The following is a 23,258-nucleotide window of genomic DNA, read 5'->3' as shown; positions in this document are numbered from 1 at the left end:
TTTAAGATTTTTTATTTTAGCTTTTTTTTTCAAAACTAGAATTATATTGATGTTTGTTGTTTTATGTGCACAATTTTTTAATAATAGCTTCCTGATGTATTTTTAATTTAAATAAGTAAATTTTTAATCTAAATAAATTTTTAGTCGGTCATCTATTTTTCTTTTATAATAAAGCCAATACGAAGAGATAAATAAACAAGAAAAAACATAATATGTAATTACTACCATAATTACTGGTTTTGATCATAAAGCAGATTAATCCGTATTGGCGAACTACTATGTTTAACCTAATTCAGGCTCTGAAGAATTAAGTAAACTGCAAAATCTGAGTTTGGTAAAAGCTGAAAGATGATATTTTCCCTCTCTCTTTTTTACTCTCTCTCTCTCTCTTGCTTACCGCGGCTGCAGATGCCTCTCTGATATCTCCTGCTTTCTGACAATTCAAGACACTGAATCACTGTATCACCAGATACTTCAAGACAAGGCAATACTAGAGTAACTGTCTTATTATTCCGCTCATTGCTACCTGCATTATAGTATTTGTACTTACTCTACCTACCTTGCTATGTAAATCGTTTCTGTCCTCGTTGAGTATTCTACACTTAAATAGACAGTGCTCCCCTATATTAACCACTCCATGTGGATGTGTTCCTTCACCACCCGCTATCACTTGTATAGTCACCCTTGATATTGTTATTTCTTTGGGCTTTCTCTAACATCCTTCTATATTTCTTGATGTTAAACACTTGATGCTATATAAGTGTCGCGTATAGTACAAAAGAGCGGACCACTTTCTTCAGTCCACAGTGCTTGGTCCTCATACGTTGAGTATAATCCTTCTCAGCACAACAGCATTAAATACGAACAACGTATTTAACGTGATCACCAAAATTCGCTTCATATCTAATACTTTTGGTACTTAGGATTTCTTCTCCCTCCAGGACCAAAACTACGTGGTCTCGGGCCCTCACACCCTTGACGATTGTACCTTCAGTAGGCCTCCAAAATCTTATTGTACATAACATTTGAAATCAATAACAAAAGGACGGAGCTCTGCGGTACTACCGCCGTGGTCTTCATAGAGTTAAATTTTGAAATGTTGATTTATCTATTTGCGAAGTAGTTCCGGGTTAAGTTCTTTACATAGGAAGATATCCTCAAGTTGTTTACTAGTCTCTCAATAACTTTCCAGCTAGTACTATTAAAATCATTTTTTACATCGAGGAAGGAAGTCACCATCCATCTGCTCATACATATAGGTATCTCTCGCTTAATCCTTATTATGATGTCTACATTAAATTTTCCTTTCCTGAACCCAAAGCCTTGTCTTCACAAGAATCTTAAAGATATTTATTAGTCATATAGGTCTGTACGCCCCTGGCTTCTCTAATTTCTTTTTCGGTTTCGGAATAAGTATGATCTTTGCCGTTTTAGATCTTCTGTGAAATCTTCCCTTCTTAGCAGAATGTTTTTAATATCGTATACCTCTTGTACTTAATCCTGAATGACGATTTTTATTATCTCGGATGCTACCCTACCAGGTCCAGGCACTTTTCCTACTTTGAGCGTTTTGGCAGCTTCCGCCACTTCTTTCCTCGTGAATTCAGTTACGTATGTCTCCACTTGGAGTGACGTAAAGCTGACTTCTTCTCTCTGTGTAAAAAGAGCTTTGGTCAGTATTTTCTTCCTGCTTTTCTCGATCCTAATACCCGTTTAAAATTCCACACAAATATTTTGTAGGCTTTTCAATATTTTCGCAAAGTTTTTTCCAACATCTCCATTTGTCACCATTTCTCCCATCAGCTCTTTTTTCATGTAATTACTATTTAAAAATAGAAATAAGCCACAATTAAAGGTTAAGGTACGTTTATTGACGTTTCAATTTCCAAATCGGAAATCGTTCTCAAAATACAGACATTAGTAAATTAAACAAATTTTGTTTTTTTTATTACTTAGTAAAAAAATTTTCTAATAATTTAATTTTATCTGACTCATCTATATTGACAATTCAGACATACTTCATACATTTTAAAGTTGACGACTTTAAAATGATATTGCCACTATTGTTGAGTTGCGTTCCTGGGACGACTTTACTTATAAAATAGTTCATTCGATTACATGAAATCAACTTTAACTTGAGAATATCCGTCAGAAAAGATCATAGCATGTAATTCGTCTTTAAAAAGACAAATACATGCCATGATGATAGTAAAATTCTCCTGTTAGTGATTCCATAGTAAATTATGAGGGAAAAACCAGGAAAAAAACCTCATAATAATATCCCGACATGGTAGGTATTTGGTCGTGCATTTAGTTTACCTTCAATAAACACCAAATTCTGATTTTATATGTTTGTTATTTAAAAAACATAAATTATGTATCCTCTTTATACCAATACTGGTATTTTCCTTTTATTAACTTCATTTTTAAATATGGGTAACGAGATCCTACTACATTCTGCCGAGGAATTATCGACACAATTGGTCTCATTTAGCATAATTATTATTATAATTAGAGCCGCTTCTTTGATTTTATGTTATTTTATTATATTTATGGAATCACTAACAGGAGAATTTTACTGTCATCATGGCATGTATTTTACTTTTTAAAGACGAATTACATGCTATGATCGTTTCTGACGGATATTCTCAAGTTAAAGTTGATTTCATGTAATCGAATGAACTATATTATAAGTAAAGTCATCCCAGGAACGCAACTCAACAATATTGGCAATATCATTTTAAAGTCGTCTACTTTAAAATGTATAATGTATGTCTGAATTGTCAATATAGATGAGTCGGATAAAATTAAATTATTAGAATAATTTTTCACTAAGTAACAAAAAAACAAAATTTGTTTAATTTACTAATGTTTGTATTTTGAGAACGATTTCCGAAGTGGAAATTGAAACGTCAATAAACGTACATTAACCTTTAATTTGTGGCTTATTCCCATTTAAATAGTAATTACTTTAAAATGCCACAAGAAAATAGCTTCAGAACAATATCTTTTTTCATGATTTTTAATCTTTCTACTTTACTTCCTCTATCTACCATAACTTCTCTTTTTAGTTCAATGAATCTTCTTATTATGTCTTTAATTATCATTAAAGCTATAAAACTACTTAGTCATACCATGAAGATATAGTAGATAGAAATTAATACTGATTTTTGAAGAAACCGAAATATCCGAAAATAAGTTTATATTAATGCAAGGCTAACCAACAACAGATAAAAATTTAATCATAAGGTAGTTAATAAAAAAATACTAAAAAAAAGAAAACACACGTTCATATTTTGTTTATAGATTTTTAGAAAGCATGTTATAGAGGTCTTGTATCCCTTAATCTTGAACACTTAATGTAATCCACGGGATGACCATATAAGTGATATGTGTAAGGAAATAAGAACTTGTGTTACGAGAGATGTGAAAAACGCGGATATTTTAATATAAAAGTAGAATTAAATCAGATTACAGAAAAACGATCCATGTTTAGTGTATGCTGATAAAGCATTGTTAATTAAGCATTAAAACACGCGGAAAGTAATTAAGAGAGAAGTCTAGAATAGTAGAAACAAACTAAGAGTTTTAAATATTTTAATGATTTTAAGTGATTTGAATCTTTTTCTCTAAAACTTTGTAGGAAAAAAATATATGATCCAGAATGTACATTTAACAATAAAGTTATCACTACGAAAAGGGTGATAAATCCGAATAGAAAAATAATTTAAAATAATAATAATTTTATGTATTTAGAATCTGTAGACATACTTCACTCTAGCTGCATGACCAACCCAGTTCCATTTTGTTTTGAAAACTCGTTTGATAATTCTCGTATTCCAATATTATATTTATTTTTCCTTGATAGTTTCTGTAAACTATAAAGGTACCAATATTCTTCTTTTGCATTCGTCTGGAATTGATCCCACTTCCATAATTATATTAAAGAAACCTGTTAGCGACCTTGTTCCTGTTCCTCCTAAAGCTGTTCAAACTTCTTCTTCTGTTTTTTCATTCTTTATTTTCTGTTTACTGATTATCTATATTTTCCCAAATAAAAGTGAAACCAATAATAACTGGCAGTAAATTATACTTCTTTCTAATCAGGAAACTACTAGACCTTGTCTACCGATATAAACCACCAAATAAATTTCTACATCCTTGATCCATAAATAATTAATTCAAGTACCTCGTTGCAAAACAATGTTTTAAAAGAATTTAATTTTTTCAGTATCTTATTTTTGCCATTGAAAACAAAGGAACCGCTTCTTAATATTTGATAAAATTTATGTCATTTGCATGATAATAAAACAATTAAAAAATCTGCTGACCTAATTGGTTCCATTTCTAAGAAAGCAGACTTTATCAATAAGTAGATCAGAAGGACACTTTTTTCTATATATACATAAACAGAAAACAATTTTGGGTGTGTCATAATTTTGATTATTTCTTATTAACTGAAATTGATAAAATTTTAAAAATGTACACTAAATTTGCCGTTGTTGCACTTTTACTGTGTTTTACTTTAAATGAAGTACATAGCGGTGTTCTACTCAGTAATAAAGGATTAGGTAGAAGTTATACAGCATGCCCTGATGCTCTAAATCCGTAAGTATAAACTTTTTATTCTTAGTAAATTTAAATAATATTGAATATAATGGTTAATACCAGTCTAATATCTACGTGCTTTTGTTTATTTGTGATCGAATTCTCAGATTTCTTATTTGATTTAGGTTTTAAAGTTTTTTTGATTGGTTTTTTCCAAGGCGTATACTTTCTATCTTCTCATATTCTACTCGTTTATATATTTTTTTTCAGGTATAAATCTACACAGTATTTCTATTAGTAGATAATAACGTGGGATTGCAACCAAAAGGCAATAAGTTAAAATTTTAACTTTTGATATAAATGGATTTGAAAGTTTGAACACTTATGATAATTCATACAGATATAATGAGTTCTTTGAAATACTCTTAGCATAAACTTCAAATATTTCTGAGTTAATTTAGACTATAATCATAGACAGACTATTTAAAAATTACTGTAATATTAGAATTAAATCATAGATACCTGACTTAGTGCTTTCTTCCAGAATGTTTCTTGTTCAGCATGCGTACACTTCTTTCACTAGTTTGAACTTTCCCAACACTGTTTTGGGAGGAAATGTTTTCTATTTTTTTGCTTATTCGAAAAGTACACTTCAAAATGTAATATTAACTTATTAAAATTTAATATTGGATTGCAACAATAAAGTGTAGGTATTAACATCTCCATGAACTGTGTAATTTTATTTAAAAAATACCTATTATGTTAAGATAGAAAAATAATTCAAATTTAAAAATCTGGATAACAATTACACACAATTTTTTTATTTACAATAATATTAATTTAAATTACAACATTTTTTTACAACTTAAATATTCCTATTCACAATCATCAAGCACATCTGATTCGGGAAGCAAATGGATGTCATCCTTATCCATTGCTGGCAGAGATTCATACCTCTGATGGAAAATGTTTGGGACTACTTCCTTCTTACACATTGTAAGCAAATCAGCTTTCTTCTTTGAACTATTCCGCAGTGTTTCAGTATATAGCTTTGGCAGATCTTCTGGTTTATAATACTTTGATTTCACACGTCGTCCTTCTTGTCTTGCACTAACATTGAGTCGAAAGTAATTGCTCGAATAATCGTATATATATATATATATATATATATATATATATATATATATATATATATATATATATGTATATATATATATATATATATATATATATATGTATATATATATATATATATATATATATATATATATATATATATATATATATATATCGAATTGTGTTTGGAAGTGACTTCTGATACGTCGAACATTTTATTTTCATCCAATTAACTTTGTCCCTATCCTCATTGATGCTTTTATTTTGTATTCAGTGGACAACTTTTTAAGTTCGACGAAGTCATAATAATTAAGTTCAGTTGTGTCATATGCAGGCTTTGATTAATTTCTTACGCGGTGTAAGCGAGCCAATTAAAAAATATTTTTCCAGTCAGTGACACAATATACAGGCGTAAATTGTTTCTGTCTTTCAATAGAACTGTGCATTGAATCTGCTTTTATAAATGAGTGTCCGCTTTCTAAATATTTTTGTTCAATTGTTTCCAAATTTGTAACTTGTATCAAATTTAAAAACGAAACCGCAATATTAATAGTACGGTTTTGACCCCCACACGTATTACTGTACGAGGAAATGTTTCTAATATTTTGTGGCAACTCCTAAATGTACTTCTATAAACATGTTCCAATTACACAACTCCCACGATTACCATTAACTTCACTTCATACATAACACAATCCACGATTGGGTGATCCATTTTCGTAAATAGCTAAGCTATACATATTTAGTTTTCTCAAAGAGTATGAAAGAAACTGACATCATATACTTGTTGTCACTGTTAGCCATTTCTTTATCAGCAGCTTTTTCGTTCTGTGTTTTTTCATGTCGCTTTCGGTGGGCAATATAATTTTCTTCCAATGACTGTTTTACATCTGCCCGTCTGCCGTTAAAAGTACTACATGTTAGACATTGGTCTTTCTTTGGATAGAAAAACGAATAATTGTAGTATTCACAGAATATTCTGCAATAAGTGATCGCGCTTGATACAGCAGTTTCGTTTTTTTTTTTGACATTGCTCTTTGTACGAAAAGTACATTTTGTTTATAGATAATCCTGAATCTAGATACTTTCTTTTTGTTGATTGTCCAAAGTAATGGCTCTACATTACAGGAAATGATTTAATATGCTCTTTAATATGTTTTATTCTGCCTCTATTGTCCTGTCCAGAGAAATTACTCAATTTATCTCTCATAGAAATAGCATGAAAAATAACTCTATTAAAAATTGAGAGCGTTTTCATAAAGAAATTCATGCACACACGCAACCTTTTATTATTTTTTACAAAATAATATGACTGAATTTTTTCTCCACAGAGCACCACTTTTACGTGGTCTCCGAGGTACAGGTTCGTTACAGTCTGCATTTATAAGAATGAAATATTTCTTTCTTTGAAATGTTGACAATACCCACAAATATTTTTTCTATCTTCTTATGTAAACTTAAGTCTTTAAATGAACAATTTGTGCATTTAACTGGTAGTGGACATTTTGCTTTCTTTGCAACGCCCTTGTAATCCTTATATGGACTGCAATTATTTCTATCTTGTTTTTTTTTTGTTTTCCTTCCAGTTCTGTGGACAACTTTTCTCCCACCTCCTAGCTGAAGTCATTGTTACTTGGGTGAACAACATTATTTGGACTAGGACAAGTACTAAGATCAGAATTAACCTCAATAATTTCCGAACACTCACTTTCAGTAGACTGGCAACTTGCAAGGAGTTCTATACACTTTCTTTTATGTTGTAAATTGCTATCATAATCAGATGAAGATAAACCTGGTACAAAATCAATATCATTTTGAGTCATCGTGCAACGAGAATCCTGAACAGTTAGCATGTTCATTGTTGTTTTCATTCATATTTGATGAATTATTTTCTTTATTTATAGACAACATATAGACTGATATAGACAACATTTTTAATAGCACACACAGTCGGCTCATTTTGTAATATAACGATATTATTATCAGAGTGGCTTGAACGTACATCTTCAATCGGTAATATTTATAGCTACAGTATCTATAACTTGTTTACCTTGTATGTCATTAATGTTTTCTTGAATGCCTGCAGAATTTTCAATTATTACAGGAACAGGATAGCTATCTTAAGTTGTAGCATTTATATTATTTCCAGAGAAGGATTCATCAATATTCATTATATTGTAATAACTAAATCAAATCTACACAATCGTATCTGCCTTCGGACTCATCCAGAAGATCTGAAACAATAATACAAAAATTTTACCAAATAATCTTTGAAAAATACAATAAAATAAACTTAAAAATTATTAATAGAGCTACAGCGTAATCGTAAAGTTGAATTAAACAGAAACACATCAAAAATTTAAGTCTTGATTTGGTTAAGACATACTTATTAGGCTTCATTAAGGTCATGTGCAAAATGCGCCTAAATATAACTGGAATAGACGTTTACCGCATAATAAAAAACAGTAAACAAAATTCATGGAATCATTTTACCAGCTCTATTACAAAAGATACCCCACCGACTCAAGTATGGTCAAAAATAAAGAGAATGAAAGGACATTACACATCATACAAAATTCCAGCTCCCACCATTCAAGACAAAATAATTACAGATGACCAACAAATCAGTGATATGCTTTCCCAACACTTTCTCAATAAATCAAATAATCCTACTAATCCACATAACGAAATTAATGCTACTCACAAAACTTCCAATACTAATCATCCCATTAATATACCTTTTAGTTTCCAAGAACTAAATGATGGCCTTTTTTCGACAAAAAGCTAAGCTGCAGGCCCTGACGATATTCCCTCTATCTTTTGAAAAAACCTTCAGCAAAATACATACGAGAAAATACTCCAACTGGTCAACAACATTTGGTCTTCCCAAAAATTCCCATCACTATGGAAATAATCCATAACGATTCCTATCAAAAAAGGCGATCAATCCCTAGACACGCTAAACTCATACTAGCCAATGTCTCTCACCTCTACATTATGTAAACTTCTATAAAAAATAAAAGATTACATTGGTACCTTGAACAAAATAAAATCCTCGAACAATTTCAATCAGGCTTCAGACCAAATCGGCGCACCATGGACAATATTATACTTCTGCAATCAACAATTGCGACTGCGCTATCTAACAAAAATGAAGTCATTGCAATCTCCCTTGACATCGAAAGCGCTTTTGAGTCCATACCTATTTCTGTAATACTAAACAAACTAAACCAGAACAAGTTATCCGGTAATATATATTCGTTTATAAAAAAATTTCTCACAGAGCGATCCTTTAAAGTAATTACTAATGGCAAAACTTCCTCACAGCACACAACCACAAACGGTGTCCCACAAGGGTCTGTCCTAAGCAGCACACTATTTCTCCTTAGTATTAACGATATCAGTTCATTCATAAACGACCCTGTGTAATACAGAATATATGCTGACGACATATTATTATTCTGTCATGGAAAGGTCACATCCAGCACAAAAATTTTACTACAAAACACGCTAAGTAAAATAAACAACTGGGCCAGTCAATCCGGCCTTAACTTCTCTCCATCCAAATCCAAAGTTATTTATTTTACCAGAAGACAAAACACGCAATCTCCAACCATTACTCTGAATGGAAATTTTCTCCAAGTAGTAGATCAAATAAAGCTTCTTGGCATTATTTTCGATAAAAAAACTTTCCTGGAGACCACACATTCGAGAACTTAAGGGTAGCTGCCTTCAAAGAATGAATCTTCTTAAATCACTAGCTCATTATAGTTGAGGAGCCGATGAGGAAACACTACTAAAAATATATCGAGCTCTTATTCGCTCCAAACTTGACTATGGTAGTGTTCTCTACATGTCATCATGTAACTCACGACTACCTTCACTAAATGTAGTCCAAAATACTTCCCTTCGACTCTGTTTAGGAGCATTCCGATCCAGTCCGGTGGAAAGCATTCATGTAGAATGTTTCGAACCCTCGCTTCATCTAAGGCGACAACAACTTCTACTGCTCTATTTCGCTAGAGTTTCAGCCACTCTGGAGAATCTAGGAAATCCCACAAATCCCACAAGAAACCTCATCTGTAATAGACAATTACCAGTTACTAATAATCCTAGAATGGTACCGTCCACTATACAGATGTTAATTCCTTATTTAGATATCAATCTATTGTCGACCAGCCCTTTCACTTTCCCTCAAACTCCTCCATGGATATGTAAACTTCCAAATTTCAATATCGAATTATCCAAATATAATAAGAATGAAATATCACCTTCCGTTATCAAACAAAGATTCTATGAAATACTACATCAATGCAACTTCGATAAGATCCTTTACTTAGATGCATCTAAGACTGAAGAAGGTGTTGGCTGTGCTGTTACAACGACTACAACCACCGTCAACTTGTTTCGATTCTCCAGCAATTGCAGTATTTATACTGCTGAACTATATGGAATACTACAAGCGGTGAAAACTCCACTCAACGATGATAAAACTATAGTAATCTGTACGGACTCTCTGTCCTCCATGCAGTCCATAAGAAACGTACATTCTATCCACCCAATAGTTCAAGAAATCCAGAGTCTATGTAATCGCCTTTAAACTAATGGATTTACAGTAACAATATTGTGGGTTCCATCACACGTTGGTATTCCAGGTAACGAAAAAGCCGATCAAGCAGCAAAACAAGCATGTTCTCTTAACGTAACAACAGACATTCAAATATCGTCAGATTTAAAAAGAATAATCAAACATAAAATAATGGACCTTTGGAATGATGATTGGAAAAGAAGCAATACCAAGTTAAGCGTTCTACAACCAAACATTTTCTACCACCAACTCCCACCAATGAAAAGAAAGGACAAATCTATCATTCGAAGATTGAGAATAGGGCACACACGCCTTACACATAGACACCTAATGAATTCCAGTAATCAGATTTTGTGCCAGTACTGCAACAGCACGACTTCCGTAACACATGTACTTCTTGACTGTCAACACTACCTAGCGGCCAGAAGAAAATACAATCTTGGTAACAACCTAAAAGACATACTTATCTCAAACAGCAGCAACTATGAAAATGTATTAAGCTTTTTAAAAAACACAAAGTTATACAATTTAATATAAAACAAAATGTATTATAACAAATGTATTGTAACTAATTTGTACCCAATGTAAAGTATTAACCTTGTAAACATGAATGTAAATTGTACCTGTGTCAATGACCATTAGCTGTCGAGACACATATTTTTCGAAATAAAAAAAAAACATTTAAACTATTGTTTTGTTAAAGTAGTTAAAATTATTACGAATATGATCAAATTCAATAAAAAAGTAAGTAATTATATTATCCTAGGTTACAGCATTTACTACTTACACGCCAGTAATATACAACGCAAGATAGTATTATTATTGAAATCTTGTAAAAACTACAAAACAATTTTAAAAGTTATTTTTAGTTTCAAAAACCAAACTAAAAAATATTAATATTACTATTATATTATAATAGTAATATTACATTATAATAGTAATACAAGATAGTAACATGTTGCACGTATTTTGAAATGGATAACATAGTCGATTATAACCTGAAAAATCCTTAGACTATTTTATTTTACATCTAGTTGAGTAAATAATGCAAATACCTACTTGACCCAGGTTGCTATACACCACACATTTCCAATATTGTTTCCGTTCTACTTTTTATTACTTTTCTTTCTTCCATTTTTGAATTAATTACCAAAAAAATGTTTAATTACCAAAAAAATAGATTAAACTATTAACGCTGTAAGAACGCATTCAACTAAAATAACAGTCTTGTAGGTAAGGTTTCCAGGGAAATGTCACTAAGTCAGAGTAAGTGCAAATTCTTTAATATAGTCGTCTCACAAAAAAACACATTAATTCGACTTAATGCATTTTAGCTGTACAAAATATATGACAATGAAATGGAAATAATAATTAAGTCCTCTTAATGCTATTTGGTTGTACAAATAGTAAAAAAACTGACTTAATGCTATTTATCAATGGAAATTTACCAATGACAATAAACCATTCTGACTTAGTAAGTTGTACTATATAAAAGAGCACCAAAAACTGTATGACCCACGATAATATATTGAGTCAGTGGCGTTTGCTTTTTTTTTTCTGTTCTACATTTTTTATAAACATTCTCACTATGAATTTTGTTCGTTTTATATTTTTCTGATAGTTTTTTTTTTATATTCTGTTTGATCATCAGAGATTGGATTTATAGGCAACAAATATTAAAGAAAATACCACCTACAAAGGCAAACATTTTATTAAAAAAGGCAGAAATCTTAACATATAGGCAAAAACTGATTATTTATTATACAAAGTGAATTAATTTCTTAACTTAAACTAAATATATTTACACAATATAACGTTGGTAACATAATGAATTAATAACTAAATAATTGTTAATTAATAATAAAGCATTGTAAGCACTTAAAATTTTATCATTACTAGCTACAATTAAATGCTTTTCGATATTTTCAGTTTTAAAACTATGTCGTCGATCACTTAAAATAATTTGTACATTGAAAATGAACGTTCTACATCTTCTTCTTCATGTACCATGTCCTTTCAGAACGTTGGTTACCATCATAGCTATCTTAATTTTATTCACTGCCACCCTAAATAGCATGCTTGTATCAACACCATACCAATCTCGCAAGTTCTTCAACCATGAGGTTCTTCTTCGTTCTGGACTGCGTTTGCCTACTATTTTGCCTTGCATGATATTCTGTAGCAACCTATATTTAGGACCTCTTTTTACATGTCCGAAATACTCCACCTTTCTCTGATTGATACTTTTTATGATCTCAGTAGTCTTGCTGAGACGTTCTAGTATTGTGGAGTTTTGAATCTTCTCCACCCAGAAAACTTTTAAAATTCTTCTATAGCACCACATTTCGAAAGCCTTAAGGCGATTTAGATCGATTTTATTTACAGTCCAGGACTCGACACCATAAAGTAAGACCGACAACACGTAGCAGCAAAGTAGGCAAATCCTCAATGCCAATTTTAGGTCTCTGTTACATAACACATAATTTAATTGCTATGCTGTGTAAATAGAGTTGCAGAGAAGTCAGCCATGCTATAATTGCATCGCCACTATTTTATCACACACTTCTTGCTGATGTCGGTAAAATAGTTTTAACTTCCTCTATTTGGTCTCATACAGATTAAAAGATTTGTATTAACTACCAATATACAAACGGATATGTTTTTTCTTTTGTCTGCAAGTAATCTGTATCTAACGAAGACAAAAAGGCTGAAATACGTATAAAACAGTATCAAGTAGATATTCCTGTTGATATATTCTTTTTACATAACTTTGGTTTTTAGAGATATCTAGCCTATCATAAGCTTTCTTAAAGTCGATAAATTCTATAAGAAAGGTAAACCGTATTTTTTAAGATCATTTTTTACATATTTAAACATTATTTTAAATGTATAATTCAAATGCTTTATGACCGTACTTCTCTTTGGACGATGTGAAATAAGATGCAGTCGAATATTGTGGAAAAAATGATTAAATTGTAGTTTAAAATAGGAACACTAAACGTAGCTCAAAAATGACTAAACATATTGACTAAGGTACTTACAAATTCTGATAAGCTACGTACACAAAACAGTGTAACCCCAATTATCAGCTCAGGATATAAAACAACAATTCATCAAAAAGGGAACACCTTGTACCTTTGTTTCAAAATGCTTACGTACACATTATGAAATTGTTGTTATAGTATTTTGCAAATAATCAAATTTTATCGAAAGGAAAATAATCTCATAGAGAAATTCAAATATAGATATCTATTACAAATATTTAGGTAAACTTAGGAAGTTAAGAATAATGTGAGATAACAAATTAAGGAGTTTAATTTGTAATTAAACATATTGGCCGCTATATAATTTTTTTCTATTTAAATTAATGTGTCTCGGCTGGAATGACCATTGACACAAACAATATGTATTGTGAACAATAATTACAAACGGCACATGCTACTAATTTCAACAGTTAATCTATAAGCTTAGAACCTATGACTAAAATAATAAAACAGTTTTATCACTAAGTTATAAGTTAATGGTAAAGTACATGGAAAACAAGGGATCATATTCTGTTGAACAACTGAATGTCTTTGAAATATTTGAGTTAAGTTTATGTTGCACTCTGTGTTTTGCGTACCGGGGAGACTCGATCCGGATGTGTTTCACAGTTAATACACTTGAGCAGATTTGGCAATGTGTTTCACAGTTAATAAACTTGAGCAGATTTGGCAATTGGGCTTCGGCTCGGCCTTCATTAAGTATTTATGTGTGAATCGGGTATGTCCTATTCTTAATCTTCGGATGACAGCTTTTTCTTTCCTAGAGATTGTTGGAAGTCCAAATTTTTCAACAGTCTGCCGGATATCATGTAATACACGCTTGATGGTGTTCCAGTAAGTTTGCCAGATGTGATACTGTTGTTGCTTAAATATTTGCTTTAGGTCATTACGGATTTAAATATGTTGGGCTTTTGAGGATTAACTGTTTACACAAGAAGCTTGCTTGGCTGCTTGGTCTGCTTTTTCCTTACCGCGGATGTTGATATGGGATGGTAGCCAGATGATCGTTACATTTATACCTTGGAAATTGAGTGCACTGTAACTTCTATGGACTTCTTGAACTAAGGGATGCTGAGAGTGTAGACTTTTTATCCAGTGTAGTGACGACAGGAAGCCTGTGCATATTGCTTGGTTTTTATCATATGTTTTTAGTTCTTTAAAAGCTTCTAGTATCGGATAAAGTTCTCCAGTGTACACGCTGCATAAATTTGGTGAAAAAGATGATTTTCTTATTTCACCATATGTAGTAACGGCACATCTAACGCCTGCTTCGTTTTTGCAGGCATCTGTTTACAGAATTTTTTGGAATTGGTTCTTGCTTATGATTTCTTAGAAGTGTTGCTTTGGCGGAAGGCTTGAGGTTTCATGTTTACTGTGTTCTAATAGAGAAGTGATTGAATGTGGGATTGGTCTATTCCAAGGCGGAGTATCCGGGATTGGGAAGGTATGTGTTTTAGTAAGGTCGATGGTTTTTTCAAAGAGTTAATTTCTGGATGTCGATTATTGATTGAATCCTTTGCGGCATCTCTGGAGGCGATGTTGGAGTATACAAATGGTAGACTGGATTGGATGGATTTGCGGATACGGAAGCAAAATAAAATTAAAGAAGATACTCTCGTCAAATCCCAAGAGGTGGCTCATTAGCCTCGCAGTAAAGTCTCGCGTCTATGAGACTAGATTTGAAAACGTCTTAGTAAAGACGATTAGAAGTGTTATGCACAGCGTTCAGCAGCTTTAAGTCAGATTTTGATGCAGACATGTATATGAAGCTGCCAAAGTCCAGTTTTAAGCGAATTAAAGCTCTTTAAATATTAAGTAAGATGTATTGGTCCTCTTCATTACACTGCTCTTTACTACACTAATATGCTGTTTTCAAGTTAGCCTACTGTCAAACGTTAAACCAAGTATTTTGTGATGAGTAACTAGTTGTAATTAAGTTCCATTAAGGGTGATAATTGGACTTTGGCTGCAGGGTCATTTGCTAAACCGTATTAATTTCGATTAAGTGGTTGAAAGAGGTAATCCGGTTTTTTTGGACGATTCGTTACGTTGATTTACAGCGGTCTGGAGCACGTTGCATGTGACAATTGTACTTTTTCCCTGACAATATAAAATAAGGTCATCTGCGTATATTAAGTGACTTGACTACTCACTATATAATTAAAACCAGACAACAAATGGAAAATATCTAAATATACATAATATAACATATTATATTTATATACTTACATAAAAATTATAACACTTAACTAAATGATACATAACACTAACGTCTTCTTCTTGTAGTGCCTATCCGTTTCGGATGTTGGCGACCATCATGGCAATTTGTATCAACTAACATACAACTACATATTTATTTATTTATTTTTAACGGGTTGCTGTCCAATAAGATTAACAAAGTTTACAATAGTTATATTCCCATATACTTATTTAAAAGAATATTCAATATATACCTATCTAAAAAACTTCCAATGTATATGTGTACTAATTAAAAATACACAAAACAAAATAAAATATAAATATCACAAACTTATTTGTGTAATTTAGTTTTACATATCAACATGATGACTATCTATTCCACAGCCACTTAAATAAACACACGCCTAAGACCAAAAATGAATTCGGCCCTCGATGCAAAAAATCTAGGTCTGGGTGAATATTTGCCCATCTTAGTGCTCAAGATAAAAGATTTCTATATGCGTAGTTGGTTCTATGAAAAGGAACATAAAAAGTTTGGTTTAATCGTGTTCTAGGGAGAGGTGCATGCAGACCAACCTGCTCAAATAGCTGAAGACACAAGTTTGTAGAATTAATTATACTATACTATAGAGCATATTTGCATAATTAATTGTCGGTCATACAATGATAGAATATAAGTTGGATTTTAATTGAAATATAATTTACTTGATTTATTTCAAAAGGTATACCTTGCTTATATGTTACACATTTTAAGAACTTCTGTTGGACTGTCTCGATTTTTGATGTGCCAAAATTATAAGATAGAGAGCATACATAAAAACAATGCCCTAGATGAGGTCTAACTAACAAACAATTTAGTACTTTAATTGCTTCAATCTTCTGAATGCATCTTTGTATAAATTCATGTATTTCTTAAGACTTGGAAATTATTGGCATATAATGCGATTCAAATAAAAGTTTAGAGTCTAAATTAGATCCCACATCACAAATTTCGATAACTCAACACACACCACTCACTCTACCAATCAAGATCCTGTTGAAGATTAACACAATTCTGTATTATTGATAACTAGGTAAAATTTTAGATCGTCCGCAAAAAGAAGATGTGAACTGTGCTGGAAACAGTGGTGTATATCGATGAATATGGTAAATAACGGAGACTTCAAATGAAAACACTGGGGTACTCCTGAATGAACCTTAATCTCACTGAAAACAAAATTCGCAAAACGCTCCATGTAAACTCTGTTAATCAAGTATGTTTTTAGCCATCTGAGATGTGGACCATCAACATCCATTTTCTTAAGTTTAAATTAAAAAATAATATGGTTGACTCGATCAAAGGCCTTGGAGAAATCGGTGTATAGTGCATGTACACTACAGCTCCTCTCCTAGGCCTTCCTCAGGAAGTCCACGAACACAAGTATATTACATTGGGTTGATCTGCTATTCCCAAATCCAAATTGTTACTCTAATAGCTGTTATTAAGGAAAGCTTTAAGATAGTCACACACAAAACATTCAAATATCTTTGGTATTACACCAATTATACTAATGGGATTGTAATTATTCACCAATTAATTATCTACCGCTTTAAAAATAAGTGTTAACAAACAATTTTTCCAGCATTCTGGAAATTCACCCTTATTTAAGGATAGATTAAAAAGGGGTCTTGAAAATATAAAACAACAATTCGTGAGAAAGCTGGGAGCCAATCCATCAGGACCAGGTTACTTATTCGCACCCAGTTCTGATATTTTTAAACACATATCAGATATAGTATAGCTCCAACAGTTAGATTTAATAATTCCGAGATACTATCTACTCACATGAAATCTTATTAAAAGAAGATCTAGGTGGGACTGTTTCAAGAGTTTAGTTGAATTTGGTTGTGTTAGGATATGTCTTCGAGGAGCTGGATGAGGTTTAATGGAAAAAAATTTATATACTCATTTTTGGCTGTTTTGGAGTTTTGAAGATATCTTACTATTTTTCACATAATGACGATCAACATTACACTAAGAATCATCATTGATCCCGTGGGTAAATAAGGAACTCACTGATGGTTGGCTATGGTTTTCCACGCGTTTGGATATGTTTTCGTCGAAGTACTCTGCATCAAGTACTATGTATGGCAATTCATTTATGGTATATCTGGATATTTTGATCTGTTTGAGTATTGGCCTTTGCATAAGTTCTGCAACGGGGCTGACGTTGCGAAGAGTAACTTTCTATTGCTGTCTCCAATCCGCTACTGGATATGAGCATTGTTATGTTCCTGAACAAAGAATTTTGATGACAGCATTATAAAAATTGTTTAATTTATTATATGTTTAGTTCGAGAACCATCGCACATATTAACCTAAAAAATAATAGGTAAAATGAGGAAGTTAAGATAATTGAGAGATAAAATGTCTGCAGTTTTTTATGTGTTCCCTATCTTTTTTCTACGTAATTATTGTATGATTATTGTAATACTATTAAATTTATAATTAATAATAAAAATTATTTTATTATTTTAGAGGAACATTAGTATCCGATAATGACATTTCATCAGGTCTCTTCGAATCTATCAATATAAGAATACCAGATATAGGAATGTTAGAAACGCCTATTTCATGCATATTGGTAAGTAAAGTGTTCAAATTATATTTAAATTATTTATTAACCAATTGTGTATGTATTTGTTTGTAGAGGAAACTAAGAATACAAGTCAACACAGTTTACATTTTTCATTTTTCTTTTTAAGCTTTTTATTCTAAATTAATTTTAACGAGAATTAGGAAAATATGGCAAATGGCTATATTTTGATAAAAATTCTGTGGGTGATGTACCTTCAGATTGACATCAAATTCTGATTTATCTGTACTTATGTAGTTAATAATAGATAATGTGTTGGTATATTCTTATAGCTGACTTATTCTTTCGATATTGGTAACCAAAGCCTTCGATATTATTGTACTTTCTACAAATTTTTCTTCATGTAGTAAGATGGAAATTGCTTTTTTGATTTTCATATTTTGCTGTACAATACCTTAGATTAGATTAGGTTAGATTAGATTTAGAGAGGGACCTTTAGGCCTATTCCACTGCGACCTTTTCAGATCTATTGTGGTCCTCTAGTCCTAGATAACATTATCTAACCTGATTCTTTTTATAAAGTCTAGTAGCTTCGAGACTGTACCTTCCATGTAGCTATTTGTCGGTGGATTTTCTTCTCCTAATGCAAAGAACCGCACATTTGCCAGACTGTCACACTGACATAAAATGTGCTTTGCTGTTACTTCTTCGAGGTGACAGAATCTACACAGGTCATCATCTGATAATTTCATCAGCTTCAAGTGCCTATTCAGCTTACAGTGCCTTGTTAGAAGACCTACTATGGCTTTTACAGTTTTCCTGTCTTTGCTTATTAGGTCTGCCGTAAATTTTGGCAAATGTTCTGTAATGAACTGTTTCGCCTGTCTTTGTCCTGGTAAATTCCTCCACCATTCCACAGATTTGTGAGTCATCCATTTTCTTGTAAACGTTCTTGTTACTGACTTTGGAACTCCGCAGAAGGGTTCCGGTTTAATGAATGGCATTGATAAGCAAGACTGCATACCTTGGACACATACTGAGAAATAATAAATATAGTCTTCTGCAGGTCATCATGCAAGGTAGAGTAGATGGCAAAAAGGGAATAGGTAGAAAGAGGAAGTCATGGCTGCGAAATATTCGAGACTGGACAAACATGACTGTAGACGAATTATCCCACGTTGCAAAAGACAGAGAAACTTTTAAAAATGTGATCGCCAACCTCCGTTAATGAGGACGGCATAGGAGGAAGAATTGATGAGCATTTTTTTTTGGCCATTTCATCTGCTTTTTCATTGCTCTTAGGACCCTCGTCCCCGATACCCAGGCTACCGTAACCTTGCTACGGTCTCCTAGTTTATTTAGAGCACACACGTAATCCCATACTAGATTAGAATTGACCTCTACAGAATTGAGTGCCTTAAGCGCTGCCTGACTATCTGTGAAGATGGCAACTGAATAGAACGTTCTTTCCTGCCTTTCTATTTCTTCCATGCAGTGATAGATTGCCGTTATCTCCGCCTGTAAAACTGTCACATCCTTAGATAGACTTACCGGGAAATGTATCCCTTGATTTGCCTCTACTATGCCGGCTCCCACATCCTCCGAGGTTTTTAAGCCATCCGTGTATCAGGTAGCAGAAGCTTGTATGGGTACACCTTTATTCCAGTCTTCTCTGCCTGGTATCTTAATAGTAAACTTATTAGCTCTTAATAGCTCTTAATAGCTCCTCGATTAGCTTTCTGATGTCAGTACCATGCATCTGGCTTATATATCGCTGACTATGAATTAATCTGTGCATCACTGATCTAGCTTCGCCCTGTATAAAGATATGAAGTGGTGGTAGATTCTGCAGGAATTCCAACGATGCAGGAGGAGTTGTTCTTAAGGCCCCCGTAATACACACGCATGCTAGCCTTTGTGTATTACCTAGCAGCCTTATTGCTCCCACTTGCTGCTTCTTTGTCCACCACGTCACCGAGCCCTAGGTTATGATGGGTCTAATAACCCTTGTGTATAATTATGGAGTCATTTTGGGGTTAAGTCCCCAATTCTTACCGCACATTCTTCTACATCTGCCCAGGGACATAGTAGCTTTCTGTGTGGTTTTCAGAATGTGAGTATTCCATGTAAGCCTATGATCAAAATATACCCCAAGGTATTTTGTTTCTTTGGCAAATGAAATCTCTGTTCTTCCCAGCACCTGTGGTTTTAGGCTTTGTAGTAGTGTTTTTTTTTGGTGACGTTGACGATTTGTGTTTTCTGAGCATTGACTATTAGTCTTTCTTATTTACACCAGTTGTCAAATATATTTAGGGCTGCTTGCATTCTCTCAGATATCACCTGAGCAAACCTGCCCCTGACAATGATTGCTCTATCATCAGCATATCATAAACAATAAAAGCCTTCTGTGGGCAGATTTCAGCCTCCCCCTACTTTTGCTTTGATGGTTGCTTTACCCAGAGTGGACATTACTGACCTATTCTCCAGGTATGCCCTTATCCATCTGCATATTACCGCAGGTGCATTACCTTTCTTTAGGAATGAATGTGGTCCAATATCATAGTTTTTGCTGTCAGTTTCTTTTATAATTATTGTTAATCAATCTTTCCATTTCGCTCCATTTATTATACCAAGTATGCTTGCATAGCTGGGATCTGTCAAATTCTCTGCTTTTAATGTATGATTTGCGCTCATTTATTCTAATACTTTAGTATTCTTAATGTTTCTTGCAGATAAATATTGTTCTCTTTACAAGGTACTTTATAAATGAAGTTCTTTAATCTCACCTGTATGTTTTGTAATTTGATTTTGGACAGGACAGATTTTAGTCTTTTGTACATTTTATTATTAATTTTTGTTTTTTTTTTTGTCCTGTCTTTTGTTCAATCTTGTGAAATTCCTTTACTCCAGTCGTCAGAGACGAAAATGCCACCAAGCCTCTAAAATTATACCAAGAAAAATTAATTTTTGTACTCAAAAAAAAAAATGAAAAAAACTCTCGCGTAGGGGGGTAAAAATGCAAAAAAATCGACTTACCAATAATCTGTACGTCGTAGAAAAAAATGTTTTTGTAAACAAAAATTTTTATTAGCAATTTTTTTGTAGGATGAACCGGTCTCTCACAAACAACGCTTGAAGCGACCGTCGATTTTAAACGTCAGTTACGCGCGCGAAATCAATGTTCAATAAAATCGATACCTTTTGATTCAAGTGTCCCATCGACAAAAATCAATATGCGATTTAGTGCGATTTAAGTAAAGAGTTTAGCTTTCGTATGCAATTTTTGTATTTAGCCGCAAACAGACTCAGATTTTTTTAAAGGCGTTAAATAAATAAACGTGGCGCGACTTTTACCATTTTTTATGATTCTTATGAGATCAATACAATCTATAACTAGCCATTCTGAAGTTTTAATTAATAGAGCCTAACCTTCCATACTTAAAGCATGAAATTTTAGTTTTGAATTTTGCCAACAAATGTGAGGCATTTAAACTATGCTTAAAAAACGCTGGATTTAAACTTTCACATAACAAACGATCTAAAACAGTATAAACATTTTTTTAATTACACTAGTACGTTTTTCAAAAGAACCAAACTTCTGCTATAAATTACACTCAAACCCGTCTTCTTTAAGGCATTTCCCGTGACGTGCAATCGTTTGTAATGTTAAACATTACATTATGCGTTTTTTATTCATATTTAAAAACCCCTTATATTTGTTGCCACAACTTCTTCCTTACATCAAAGGTGTCACTGACAAAATCGACAAAATTCTCAAAGAAATTGAAATTTCATGTCATAGATTTTAAAGATTGATCTCTAAAAATGTAAATTTTGCTACGAAGGGTCAATGAAAGTGTTGAATTTCATTGATCTCACGAGAATCATAAAAAATAGGAAAAGTCGCGCCACGTTTATTTGTTTAAAATCTTTATAAAAACTGAGTTAATCTCGGCAAAATATGAAAACTGCATCCGAAAGATGCACTTTTTGTCTTTTAAATCCATCTTTATTTTTGTCGATATGATGTTTGAATAGAAGATAAATATAAATTAGCGCTAAACAATGTATTTTTTTTATTTTCAGATCGTTGATAAAAAGAAGAGTTCATCTGAACCAGTTATTGGATCAGGAGGTGTAGGTTCTCCATTTGTTGAAATAACCATCAACCCAGGATTCTTGGAATCTCTTCATTATAGAATTGAAGTGTACAGACAAACACCTACTACCACTGCTGGCACAACAACGACGCAAGCACCTCAGTTAAAATAAATGTACATTTTTTACAAATTTTTTAATATCCAAGTAATTTTCGAAATAAATACATTTTCTTTAATGTAAGTTTTTATTACATTTTATGTTTATTAGTCAAATAAAAAGGACCACCACAGACAGATATACTATTATGAATTATTAGAAGGTTATCACTAAGTAAATGAAGAGAGTCAATAGTTATTTAGCTAAATAATATCCAAATGAAAAATATATTGTAGGTACAAGTATACACATCTAGAATTAATAAATTATAGAACAAGGTAAACGTTTTATGACATATAATAATAATAATAATTTCGAAAACAAGATATAACCATAGTTATGGAGGAAAGTATTGATAATATATCTAGCAAAATATTCATAATATCTGTACAGTAACAACAGATAAAGAAATATAATCCAGACAGTAAAATATTTCTACAGAGAGCTGTATAAAAATCATGCTACCTTTAATAACTTCTGTTTCTTCCTACTTGTCGTTATGAGCCCAAATGTCTGTGCATCCTACGGGTATGGCAGCCCGGGTTCGATTCCCGGCCCTGATAAAACTTTCGGTTTTTAACTAAGCTGCTACCGTAATCTCAAATCCTACTCTCACCTTCAAACTGGTGCTTCCTATGAGATTGAGCACCACAACTGCAAACGCGGTAACCAACCTAGGTAGAAAGTTAGGTCGGAACTCAGAGAGCGGGTGAAATGGTCCTTCGAAAAGAAGGTTTGGCGTTAGGCTAACTATCTAACCCCGTAAAAAATCCATGTTATGAAATCTACAGAGAAAGAAGTCAGACTGTTAAACTTAAGATAAACTCGCAAACGAAATAAGAACAATGATTTGGATATTTTCAGGTATAATATAAGAAGCCTTTATCAGTCTGGAGCTTTACTCATAAAAAATTCACAATGTCAAATCAA

The 23,258-nt window shown here is 32.5% G+C and overlaps 1 protein-coding gene across 1 annotated transcript; it reads left to right on the top strand.

The window, feature by feature from the left end:
- The first annotated feature begins 4,408 nt into the window (after window positions 1–4,408).
- Window positions 4,409–22,407, top strand: LOC140445352 (uncharacterized). Its single transcript, XM_072537328.1, has 3 exons — window positions 4,409–4,608; window positions 18,014–18,119; window positions 22,158–22,407. Exons 1-3 carry the CDS (start codon window positions 4,481–4,483, stop codon window positions 22,341–22,343), a joined length of 420 nt encoding a protein of 139 aa, XP_072393429.1. The 5' UTR covers window positions 4,409–4,480; the 3' UTR covers window positions 22,344–22,407.
- Window positions 22,408–23,258: the final 851 nt, after the last annotated feature.

The sequence above is a fragment of the Diabrotica undecimpunctata genome, chromosome 7 (genome assembly GCF_040954645.1).
Source record: "Diabrotica undecimpunctata isolate CICGRU chromosome 7, icDiaUnde3, whole genome shotgun sequence".
NCBI lineage: Eukaryota > Metazoa > Arthropoda > Insecta > Coleoptera > Chrysomelidae > Diabrotica > Diabrotica undecimpunctata.
This window is presented reverse-complemented; position numbering and strand designations above follow the sequence as displayed.

What these genes read in the sequence shown, in the direction of transcription:
- LOC140445352 (XM_072537328.1), top strand. Translation starts at nt 4,481, where the DNA reads ATGTACACTAAATTTGCCGTTGTTGCACTTTTACTGTGTTTTACTTTA. An exon ending in TGCCCTGATGCTCTAAATCC is followed by an intron (nt 4,609 to 18,013) that starts GTAAGTATAAAC and finishes TTATTATTTTAG; the next exon opens with AGGAACATTAGTATCCGATA. An exon ending in CGCCTATTTCATGCATATTG is followed by an intron (nt 18,120 to 22,157) that starts GTAAGTAAAGTG and finishes TTTTATTTTCAG; the next exon opens with ATCGTTGATAAAAAGAAGAG.